The following is a 12,530-nucleotide window of genomic DNA, read 5'->3' on the forward strand; positions in this document are numbered from 1 at the left end:
GTCCACATAAATCTGAGTGGACAATCTCTAAGGGTGCTTTTGCCCTTATGCTTTTCCCAGATGGAAAACTTTTTCTGTGTTGTTTCCCCAAGATACAACCTTCACAAAGGCTATCTAGTCTCTCTATCAATGGTAATCCTCTTACCATTCCTTTTCTGTTCAACAAGTTAAGACCTCCAAAGTTGAGATGTCCAAATCTCAAGTGCCAGAACCAATTTTTATCTTTTGGTTCGCTTTGGAAAGCCTCTTGAGTCACTGCTGCAATTTCTTCTTTATTTTTTAAATATGCCTTCATCCTGAGAGGGAACATCCTGTTCCTTGTCATCTTCACTTCAACAATACATTGTTTGTTGGGTGCTCTATCCATGATGGTGCATACATCATTCACAAAGAAAACATTGTACGCCTTTTGAACAAGCTATCCAATACTTAAGAGGTTACATTTCATTCCAGGAACATAATAAACATCTGCTATGGTTTTCTTTTCACCTTTCTTCGTTAAAACTTTTACTTCTCCTTTTCCCATAACATAAACTTTATTATCAGTCCCTAGTGTGACTTGTGACTTCACACTTTGATCTAGCATAGAAAACGGGGCTATGTTTCCTGTCATATGGTTGTTACAACCGGAATCTAGAAACCATACATCTTCACTCTTTTCTTCACCCATATTACAAGCTATAAACAAATTATTTTGGTTGATATTTTCTCTAGTGAGATTTGCACTAGTTCTATTATTCATATCATGCTGCTTCTTCCTACATTCATTTGCATAATGCCCATATTTTTTACAATAATGACATTGGACATTGGATTTATCATACCTTTGTCCTTGAGCATGATGTTGTCCACTTTGTTGGCTGTTGCCTTGGCCTTGGTTCTGATTTGGATTGCTGCCTCTTCCTTGAGCATTTGCTGGACTGTTTCTTCCACCTCTGTTTTGGCTTCTGCCTCTTCCTCTCTTGTTTCCTCTGCCTTGACCTCTTCCTCTTCCAAAGCACATCTGGGTTTTAAAGGCATGCTCCAGAGATGAGTTTTCATTTCTACTCAATCTCTGCTCATGTGTTACCAGTGATGCATGTAGTTCATCAACTGAGAAGTTTGTTAGATCCTTTGTCTCTTCTATGGTGGTGACAATAACATCGAACCTTGAGGGTAGGATCCTCAATAGTTTCTCCACAATTCTCATTTCTTCAAGAATCTCTCCATGAGACCTTATCTGTGTGACCAGACCAATCACATGTGTGAAGAATGAGTCAATATTATCTGACTCCTTCATGCATAGATTCTCAAAATCTCTCCTCAGCAATTGTAGTTTTGTTGTCTTCACTTTCTCCATGCCTTGATAGGCTATCTTGAGAGTTTTCCATGCTTCTTTGGATCTCTTAGTTGCTGCTATCCTTGGAAACACACTCTCATGCACTGCTTGATACAAAAAGTAGAGAGCTTTAGAATCCTTCTTCTTATTTCTCTTCAACAGACCTTTCTCTGCCTGAGTTAAGTTATTAAACTCATTTTCATCTGCTGGTTCTCCAAAACCATCCTCAACAAATTCCCATAAGTCTTGGGAAGCAAACATAGCTCTCATGGTTATTGCCCAATAGTCATAGTTTTTTCCATTAAACTGTGGGAGCTGAGTATTACAGATACCCATGCTAGTGCTGGCTCCAGCCATTCTTGCACTATTAACTATGCTTCAAAATACTTGACTGTGTATTAAAACAACTGTCCTCAGCAGTAACACACAAACTAACTTCAGAAATACCTTGGATTCTTTCTTGACTGAGTCTTCACTCTGCTGGAGAAGTTGCTGCAGCAAGAAATCCTTCCTTCAGCTTCTTTGACACCTTCAAAGAGCCTGGACAAGCTCTGATACCATGTTGGGAATTTTCTGTTTAATTCCAAAACAAAATAACTTGAACAGAACAAAGAAAAATGCTCTGTTTTAACACAGCGGAAACTAAAATTGTTTTCTGGAAACACAGACTTTTACTCATGCACACAAAAACTTTGTATTCATTAACAAAAGATTGCAGTTACAAAAGATTCTTCCTCTATCAGAGGGATTTCACCAAGAACTCCTCAGAGCAGTAAAAAAATTCACTCTGTCTCTCACAAAATAAAATCAACACTACTGTGTAATTTTCCTTCTCATTTATGCTGCTGCATTTTTACATTTCATCACTTGAATGAAAGATGAGCCAAGACATCCTCTACAAAAAAAACTTACACTGCTATGTGTAAAATTCTCTCTTACATTCACGCTGCTCTGTTCTCCCTTTTTTTTTACTTCGCACTGTTGTGCGTATTTTTCACTTTCATTACATACACAGAACAACTAAAAAAAATTACATATTGTTTGACTTATGCCCTAAAACAAAACTCCTGTGAAATAAAAAACTATAAAATTAAAATCTTTACCAAAACTTACCAACCGTAATAAATTCATTTATTGTTTCACTGACAAAGCCGGCAGTCAATGAAAATTCACTTCACGTCACGTAATAGATAGCATGCCTGTACATCAACCGTTGAATTATGCGATTTGCGATTTGATCGCATCCCGAAATCGCATTTGGTGCAAAACAGGGGGGAGCCTTGACACATGGGTGCGGCGATCGAATCACATCGCAACATCGCATCAGAAGAATTCAAAGGAATGGATGGAGGAAGCGGGCATGGATGTGATTTGCGATCTGCGATCAGATCGCATTGCAAGGGAAAAACAGACAGTTTTCTGAAATAAATGACGCGGCAGTTTGAAATTACATTTCAACAATTTCAATAAATATCCATATCTCACTGAATTCTAAACAAATTAAATTAGAAAATAAACCTAAAAACTTTCAAAAAAATCACACATGAAAAAATAATTTAAAATAAATATAAAATTATCCCTTCTTATCACTGCACAACACCAGACACAAATATATCGATGGATATGCATGTATTTCAGTATCGATACGAGACACAAACATGTCGATGGATATACATGTAATGCATGTCGATTTGTAGTCAAAACATGTAGGGAAATAGGAGAGGAAATAAACAAATGTTCACTTAAAATTATTGTGGTATAATGATTCTCGGGTTTGTTTTTTCCCCTAATTTCATTTCATTTTGCAATGTTGAAATCATCATATACGCCCTTTTAATAGTTGAATGGATTACATTGCAAGCCCCGATGTAACTTTAATATTTGTGCTCCCCTTTCACGTTTCTCTGAGTCCACAGGTAGCTGAAGTACCTCAAAAAGATTGCCATATTTTATGCACTTTTCAAAACTGTGAAAGAAGAAGTATGTGATCTACGTTCCTTCAAATACCTTCAGCGAAGAGACTGCTAAAAAATGATGTTGCTCCCTGATGTCATTTTCACGTTAAGAAACCTCCGACGTCATTTTCACTAACCTCCGACACCTCCATTTTTCTGGTGCTTCCAAAGTCGTTTGGTAATTTACCCCGACTTAGACATCTAGAGTTGGGAGGTTGTTGCAGTTTAACCATCTCCAACACAACATTTGGAAATATTATCACCCTTCAACACCTAGATTTTTCAGGTTGTAGCAATGTGAAGGAATTGCCTCTCCAAATCGCACTTCAACAGTGCACAAACATTAAATTTGTGTAAAACAAGATCAAACAAGTTACTAAGTGATCTGGGAGATTAGATGTGTGTAAAACCAAATCAAAAAAGTAACTAAGTGATCTGGGAGATTAAATGTGTGTAAAACCAAATCAAAAAAGTTGCCAAGCTATCTTTTCGGTGCATGCAAAACAGAAGTTGAGGCGAGCCTTTGTTGGAAATGATGGCAACACTGCTCGGTTGCCTGAAATCGTCGTTTTTTTATGGTTTGGAATTGAAATGCTGACCTGGTTTTTTAGGACCATTAACTCATTTTATGGCGTTGAACATTTGGAAATTGCAGTTTCTTAAATAAATAATTAGAATGTTGGAGAATTTAATCTCAACCACTTGTTAGGTGTCAAAATTGTCCCTTCAGTGTCAAGTTCATTTTGAGTTAATTGAATTTAAGTTGAGTTTAACTTCAATTTATGGTGTTGAATATTTGGAAATTGCAGTTTCGCAAACAATTTGAATGTTGGAGAATCTAATCCCAACAACTTGTTAGGAGTCAAAATTGTCCCTCCAAATCTCTAATTCAGTTTGAATTACTTGAGTTTAAGTCAAGTTTAGCTCCAATCATTTATTACTAATGTTTGCAATGTAATATTATTTAAGTGATTTGTAACACTGAGAAGAACAAGTCCTCTATGTTTAGTTCTCTTCAATTTAGGTTAGACTGCATAAGACTCTTTGACAGAAAAGTAGAGATCAGGAGAGCGAAAAGAGGCGAGCCGCATAAGACTATTTGAGAGATTAACGTAAGTATGAAGATGCGAAGAAGAAGAGAGAGAGCGTAAGACTCTTTGAGAGAGTAGAGAGCGTAAGACTATTTGAGAGATTAACGGAAGTATGAAGATGCGAAGAAGAAGAGAGAGCGCGTAAGCCTCTTTGAAAGAGCAGCAGAAATTTGAAGAAGGCTGCGAAAAAGCAGCAAGAGAACGAAGAAGCCAGTTACAACTGGCCAGAGAAGCCGAAAGCGAAACTGATTGAATTCAAAGCCAGATTATTTTTCAGAAATTTTTGATGTATTACCGCAGCCCAGAAGTTCGGAGAAAGCGTTAGCGTTAAGAAAAAACAATGCACTTAATAAACGTATTAACGTACCCTATATCAATAAAAACCAACGTATTAACGCAGCCCGGAGATTCGGAGAAGGCGTTAGCGTTACTAACGCAGATGAGAAGTAAACAGATCCGCTTTAGTATTAATTACTTGCTAACGCAGGTTCCTTTGTGCAGCGTTAAGGTAACAAAATTCTGCAATGAACTTTCTTCAATTGCATGAAGTCAACTTCCTGTGCATCGGTGTCAAATTCAATTAAGAACTGGCGTGCAAAATTTTACTTTGAATCACCAAGGACAATCAAGCAAAAGCAAGCCAAGCACGTTCCATTCTCGTCCCATGGTTCATTCATCGTGAAAAGGAAACCGAAGGCATAACGTGAAAAGTCAATATTTTTTTAAAAGAGCTTCCGTACTATTAAGATGTTAATATGTAAAAGAACTTGGTGCAAAAGCAAAATAGGCATGCAGTTACAAAGCCCAATCTTTTGTTCCATGATATTTTATTAAAAACCTACGCATGTTAAAAGGTTCATAATTTGAAGAGAGATGGTATTATTTTGAAAAAGGATATTATATTTCGTAAAAGAGTGTTTTTTTTAAAGGAGGGAATTAAAAAAAAGAGTTGTATTTAAAAATAAAAAATAAATAAATAAATAAAATTTATTGTTGCACTTGATTTTAATTTTAAAAATAGTGATTTATTTTGTAAAAGCTTTTGTGAAAGTGTCTTTTTTGTGAAAGTTTGTAGACTTGTTTGTTTGTGAAAGCCAAGAAACAGCAACATTTTTATTGCAATTAGATACGATGTCAGTTTGTTTTGTTTGTTGAGTCTTAGTGAGCTAGTACTCAACAAATGGGAAAAGCCAAGAGGCTTCTTTTGATTTCAGAAGCCAAGATAGCCAAGGAGGCCTTAAATACCCTTGAGAGAAATTTTGGTGCAACGGGGAGTATTAAAGTTGAAGATGAAGGTGGATCTATAGTTGCAAATCTACAACTAGATGAAAGGATTGTTGAATCCCACTGTGCTCAACCACAAGTGGATGATGTTTGTGAAGAAGTCACAGAAGCAAGAAAGAAGGAGCACATAGATGCTCATAAACCCCACTATGCACAATCACGAGTGGATGAAGATATGTTGATTCCACAACAGAGCTTGTTGATGACAATATGATGATTCCAACAACGGAGCTTGCTTATGAAGATTTGGTCAAACCAACAACAGAGCTTGCTAAGGACAATGAAGCTGCCATTGGAGTAGTTGATACTATGGTGAATCCAACACATGTTAGTAAAGAAGTTGAAGAGAGACATAAAAACAAAAAAAGAGGAAAAGAAAGAAAAAACAAAGACAAATTCGGAAGCAGAGTCATTGCAAAGTAGAAAGAACATAACCAATGTGGTTTTGTAGATGTTTTTAAACTTACCATTGATTTCCAATGTGCATGGTTAGAGAATGACTTTAAAGAACAGTTAAATTTTCTTGAAGCATGGCTTGCAACACCATGTCTTGATGAGGTTTGCATAGAAGTTGCAAAAATGAACCTTGAAGACAGTGTGCATGATGAACAAATTAATGAAATTTTCAAGTATTGGAGTCCTGAAGACATGCAATTGTATTATGGTCTTATGTTGCAGAAGATTGATGATGACACGACCACTACAGAAGATAATATGTGGCGCCCACATACAACTTGTTTTTTGAAGAAGTTTAAGATATGTTTAGACAACTTGGAAGAATAAAAGACCTACACCAACAAATGAATAAACTGAGGTTTGAAGGATACAACAAAGAGAAAAAGTTGAAACAATTTAGAGGCTACAAAATCTGGAAGAAGCGAAGAAGAAAAGAAAATGTAGTCGAAGTTATTTTTTTTTAAATTGTAAGCCTAGCTGAAATATAGACCAAGATGTATCTTAATTGAATTTTTATGTGGTTATAATTAAATGGGAGTGTTGGAGAATCTAATTAGATATCAAAACCGTCCCTCTAAGTGTCCCAAGTTATTTATTACTAATATTTTCAAGTTATTTATTACTAATATTTTCAATTGTCATTTATCACTGATGTTTTCAATATAATCTTATTTAAGTAATTTGTAATACTAAAAAGAACCACCCTTCAATTTTTGTCATTGAAAAAATCACTACTTTTATATTATTCAGAATTAAATGCTTCCATAGGAATTAAAATGCTTCCCTGATTCCTTTGAGCTATTAACTGAATTGAATTGATGGTGTTCAATATTTAGAAATGTGGGATATAATATTTACCACAACTCTTATGGGGATGAAGAATCTTAAAATTTTAGCAATCAAAGATCGTCTGTTGCGGGAACTTCCATTTAAAAAGGTTAAGGAGAAGTGTACTTCTCCGAGGACAAATGCATACCTCAGCTCAAGCTGTTACTGCTCGCGCACACACAAATGTCGAAGGTATTGTTTCACAAATGTGATTTCCCAAAAAGTCAATATCTATCCTTGGTGGAGTGTTTGTAATTGAGAGGAATAGCAGGGCTTTGTACTCTGGCCAAACTTCAATATTTCTACGTTAGCTCAAGCGGAAAGCTACAGGCGTTGCATGGTGTGGAACAACATTTAATATCATTGGAGGTGTTGGATGACAGTGGTCACGACTTCCCAAAGTGCTTGGCAAAGGAAAAGCACATTAATTTATGTCAATAAATGTCATGAGATATTAAAACTGGAGGGTTTGTATTATACGAATCTAAAATCGAGATATGAGCCGGGAACAGGGGTTAAATTTGACGGGTGACCCTACCCGTCAAGGAATTTTTTTATGACGTTTTTATTTTTAAACTGCCCATCATATGACTTTTAAAATTTATTTGTACAAGTTTCCATAATTGTTTTTGTATATCAACACAATCAACATATGCATATGGAATTGCTACAAATCTTAATTCATGCTTGTAAACAAGCCCTTCCTTATCACAAATTTTTAAAAAACCAAATTTAGAGGCATCTATAAATTTAGATAAATAACATGTGCGTATACGGGTATACGGGGGTAATCGGTACATGATTCTACTGCTTTCTACTCAAGGTTATAATCTTTAAAAATCACTATATATTATCATAAGAATATACCAGTCGAAGGTTGTGGATTAGTCCTGGAAGTTTTGGGAAGACAATTATATTGGATAAATTATCCAACATCATGTACATGTCATATTATCAAAATGAAGTGGACAGAATGAAAAGATAAATTCATTGTTTCTGAGTTTACTTTACCAATCACAGCCAACGGCTAAGTGAATAACAATCAAAGGCTCTGGATCAGTGCTGAAAGTTTTGGGCCGATAATTATACGGGATAGGTTATCAAACATCATATACATATCATATTATCCAAATGAGGTGAATAGAATACAAAAGATAATTTCTTGGTTTCTGAATTTACTTTACAGGTCACAGCCAATCGGCCTGAAGAACTTACTGTAGAAAATATCACTCCTTGAGATATAGGAAACAGCCATTCAATAATAATTGATAATGAGGAAGTGTTTCAATAGATAACTCTTCTTTGCATTGATAAAGGGTTTCTAATAAGAATTTGAGTTAAAAACACAGGAATGAAGAATAAATACCTGGATTTTTTGCTTTGCTGTTACCTAAGAGGCCCGAGAACTGTACTTGTTTACTCATGTATTTAGATGAACCCAGGCGAGTTTTCGTCCGTGCAGAACATGTTGTAATGTTGTTGCACCATGATCCCCCCTGAATCCAAATAAAACATCATGCTCATATAATGTTACCTCCTTTTTTTCCCTTTCGAATAAAGCAAAATTACTGGCTATAAATAAACAGAAACATGATCAAATGCAGGGCATGCATATTAGTCACTGATGTAAAATCTTGCCTCAAAGTGAACAAGCCAGTTATTTACTCCAGATCCAAATCCCTTGCTCAAATGGTAGCCTGGTGGGCTTCCATCTAAACAAACTGCATGAAAAATATGGAACTTGAATAAGTTTATATATCTCATTTATAAGAAGATGCTCAGAAATTATGTAAAAAAAACAGTTACAAACTTACAAGCTAAACCCATTTCTTTTACGATTCCATTGATTCACAATCACTGCGACATTCACAGATTAAAAATGTAGACACTAGTTCTATCACTCCCTAACTCAAATACACAAAAATTTTGAACATTGCAACAACAAAAGGAAAATTAAGGACATGCAAGTGCCTAGGAAAAGAAAATCTAATCTCATTTGCTCTTTTGTCTGAACTTTGAGGGGATTAAACTACAAATGTTTGGGTATAAGAAATTCAAACTAAGTTATAAATGAAGAATATAGTTTAGTAGAGTGAGGCGTGTCTGCTTGACGATGGATAATTGTAAGATGCAAGAATCCTGCCATATTGTGAAGAGATAGTGGTTACTGTGAGCCCTACTCTATATACTATCGAGTAATTGCTAATGAAAAAAGTGTACTGTCCCATGAAGAATGCATATAAAATCAATTTGCACATTAACAGCTCTGGACTAACCTATACCTTAAGGCTTGCATGAACTTGTATGAGTGCTTAACCTGTCAAGAGGGGGCACTTCATGGCAACGAGGTTAGTTCATGGCAAAGATAAGGGATGTGAGAGTACGCTCAAGCAAACGAAGGTCAAAATCATAGGGCTAATAGACTCGAGAATGCTTTAAGAAAAACATACTGGTTCCTTGCTTCTGTCAGATAAACAAAACATCGAATCGACCGGGAACTATCACTATGTAAACACTTATACAATTCAGAAACTATCAGTATGCAAACACTTGAAAAATCCTGATTAGAAGCTCAGTCTCTTCATATGATGTTTGGGGATTTGCTATCAAACGCAAAGCTTATCCACTAAAATGCAAAACAGAGTGCCTTTAAAAGGTTTCAACAACTCTTAACTTAACTGGAAAGAATAAGCAAAAACTCACATATATGATTACAGACAATGAGGGCATCAAGTAGTGAAGAATGAGATTAAACGATGTCTGATATCATCAGCTCCAATATGTCGATTCCTTTGAGGCCTAGTCTCATGATCATATAAGTGTCAGGGCAGGTACAGACATACAACATTGGCCATCAATGGCCTCCACAGATGCCTAAAGTCCACTACAATGTACTGCTGCTCAACTATATACAATGTTAGCCAAAGGAAGCAAACCTTTTAGGCTGTTTCTGATTTCTTTTACACTTGTTCATGCTGTTTGAATTAGAGAGTAGAGTCTGTCATTTCTTCAGATACACAACCACGGATTAAGAAGTTTTTGTTATAACTTTTTTGGATCTTTTTGAAGAAGGTGAGTGGAGATCGCAACTGTACAGATCATAATGATTGAAATTCATCTGTAACCGCTAGGAACTTTCAATGCCACATTAAAATTGTAGGTACTTATGCCACCATAAAATTGTCTGTACTCAATAGCATGAAGTTACTTTTGAACACTGAACTTTGCCAACCAGAATCAAAATTAGACTATTGCAGAGCCCTTTTTATGATGCTTGAACCCAAAAAAAATTGACACTTTCAATTTCAAAATGTGTGCCTCTTACAAAAATTTTCTAAGCTCGGAAATTTACTGAACCACTTTTCATGAAACCAAAACAAACACTGGCAGTGAAACAGGGGCTTAAATTTAAAATAAAAATATATACCCATAAACAAGAGAAAATGGTACTTACCAGCTCCTTTGGCCACGGCATCTTCCACCAAAGTCAGATCCACCAAAAATGCATTCGTTGACACAACCATCAGAACCAGTACTCCCATAGCAAACCAACAGTCGGCGAAATCTGACATGTTTTTGTCCACCATTTTGCCAATCTAAACAGAACCCAAGTTAGGACCAACAACAATCGTAGCCAAGCCCAGTTGGCATAAAGCCAAGAGGATACTTCTGGACGAAACCCAAATGGGAAAAATCCCCAAAGAAGCAGCAGTTATGACACCAAATCTATCACAGAGCGAAACTAGCAACTTAAAGCACGAAACCGAATTCAGAACATGAATCACTTTAAGTTTTAACTTACGGGTGCCAGGTGGATTGGTTAAATATATATATATATATATATATATATATATATATATATATATATTTATAAAAAAAAAAATTAAAACTTTTAATTTTTAAACCTGCCCGTCATATTGACGTTTTTAAAAATTAATGGCACGTTGCACATGACGTGGAGATTTGAAATTAAAACGTATTTTACGGGTAAAAAGGCTAAATACGAGTATACGGGTGTCAAATTTAACCCCTGGCCGGGAACCATGGCTTGAATTCTATGATATCATACATTTACCGCTGGCCAAAGGCTACGAACAGAGAGAATCAGGACCAACGTAGGAATCTGTACTCTTTTCAGCGACACTTTAAGTGACTCTCAACTTCGGCAAAGTGTAAATTAACTCTTTTAATTATTATATGGCATTTTCTCTTAGGGGTTTTACACGTTTTATTGCAAGAAAACATAGTGTTTCATCATTTTCAACCAAACTTGTTTTTGCTAATTGTTTCTTAACTAGGCTAGTGTTTTATTTTAAAGTCGAAGAGGCGTTAGGTAGCTATAGAGTAAACTGTTAGGTAGATATATTAGTGTATCGTGTTTTTTTTTTTTTTTTTTTAGATTTTATGTTACAATTTTGGGATATGGTTGATATATTTATGTATGATTTTTAAATATTTGTGTGGTGATTTTTTATTTTAAATTTGATAAGAAAATTATCTAAAATTAAATTCCTTAAAAATAGTTCATGTTTAGAGAAATGAAATATTTACTATCAATTACTTCAACCATAATTTAACCATGTCTTTGCATAACAAATGAATGGAAATAAGATGTAAACAAATATACTTATCAAGAGTTACTCCCCACCATTATTTATGTGTTCCTCACTGTTTATATAAGAGTAAAACTATAAATGTGTATATATTTACTAGTGGTTACTACCCACCACAATTATGTGATCCCCGTCACATTTCAATTTATTAATTCCTCTCAAAGCAAGACTATATGATTTGATTTTCCTATTAATCACTATTAATTTAGCATGGACCAATTCATGTTATAATGTTTATGCAAATTTTTTAGTGCATATTTTTTAAGTTGAGTTATAGATACTAACTTGCCTTCCAACACTTGTTTTAAATAAATTGTTAAATTTACATTAATTTTTTTTACAATAATCAAAATTTAACCATAATCAAAATTTAAACTTTTCCTCTTCGATGTTCTCTTCCCCAACTTTAGTATAAATATTTTTTTTAAACTTATTTATAAAAAATGCATATTAGATATCATTTTAAATTACATATAATTGGTTCAAAACCTATTAGATACTCTTCTAAAAAAAAATTAGATTAAGTTTACAATTTTAGCTATAAGATTTTCTATTAGAATAAATTGTTTTTCCATAATTCATTAGTGTTTAAATGTTAAAAATAACTTTTATATACAAGATTGACAATTGTTTTAATTTAAATACATAATTTTGAATGAATTTTCATTTACATATGCACTTAATAATTATCTTAATAATTTGATTTTTTATTTATATTAAATTTATTAATTTTAAGATTAAAATAAATTTAATTATTTTTTATTTGTTAAATTATTTGTGATTTGTGGGACTAATTTATGATTTAAGAAAGTATGACTCAATTGTACCATGGATCACATTCATGTTGGGCCACACAACTCTTTAACAATGTATTTTTTTTTGTATTTCTATTTTGAATTTATGAATTTAACCACCTTACAAAATAAAACCCTAACAATCTAATAAATCTCATGAAATTTCACCTAAATATAATTGACTAAATCAA

General features: G+C 34.3%; 1 protein-coding gene across 1 annotated transcript; it reads right to left on the bottom strand.

Annotated features, from left to right (window-relative positions):
- Positions 1 to 8,254: 8,254 nt before the first annotated feature.
- On the bottom strand, positions 8,255 to 10,706 carry LOC149232635 (pectin acetylesterase 7-like). The gene is made up of 3 exons (XM_089376528.1): positions 10,387 to 10,706; positions 8,571 to 8,653; positions 8,255 to 8,428 (listed from the first exon to the last, which is right to left on the bottom strand). The coding sequence occupies exons 1-3, from the start codon at positions 10,517 to 10,519 to the stop codon at positions 8,270 to 8,272; spliced, it is 375 nt and encodes a 124-aa protein (XP_089232654.1). The 5' UTR covers positions 10,520 to 10,706; the 3' UTR covers positions 8,255 to 8,269.
- Positions 10,707 to 12,530: the final 1,824 nt, after the last annotated feature.

Source organism: Pinus tabuliformis, chromosome J (genome assembly GCF_031772625.1).
Source record: "Pinus tabuliformis cultivar Carrire ecotype Pingquan chromosome J, CPIR1, whole genome shotgun sequence".
Lineage (NCBI taxonomy): Eukaryota > Viridiplantae > Streptophyta > Pinopsida > Pinales > Pinaceae > Pinus > Pinus tabuliformis.

What these genes read in the sequence shown, in the direction of transcription:
- LOC149232635 (XM_089376528.1), bottom strand. Translation starts at nt 10,519, where the DNA reads ATGGTGGACAAAAACATGTCAGATTTCGCCGACTGTTGGTTTGCTATG. An exon ending in TGCCGTGGCCAAAGGAGCTG is followed by an intron (nt 8,654 to 10,386) that starts GTAAGTACCATT and finishes TTTTTCATGCAG; the next exon opens with TTTGTTTAGATGGAAGCCCA. An exon ending in ACTGGCTTGTTCACTTTGAG is followed by an intron (nt 8,429 to 8,570) that starts GCAAGATTTTAC and finishes ATTTGGATTCAG; the next exon opens with GGGGGATCATGGTGCAACAA.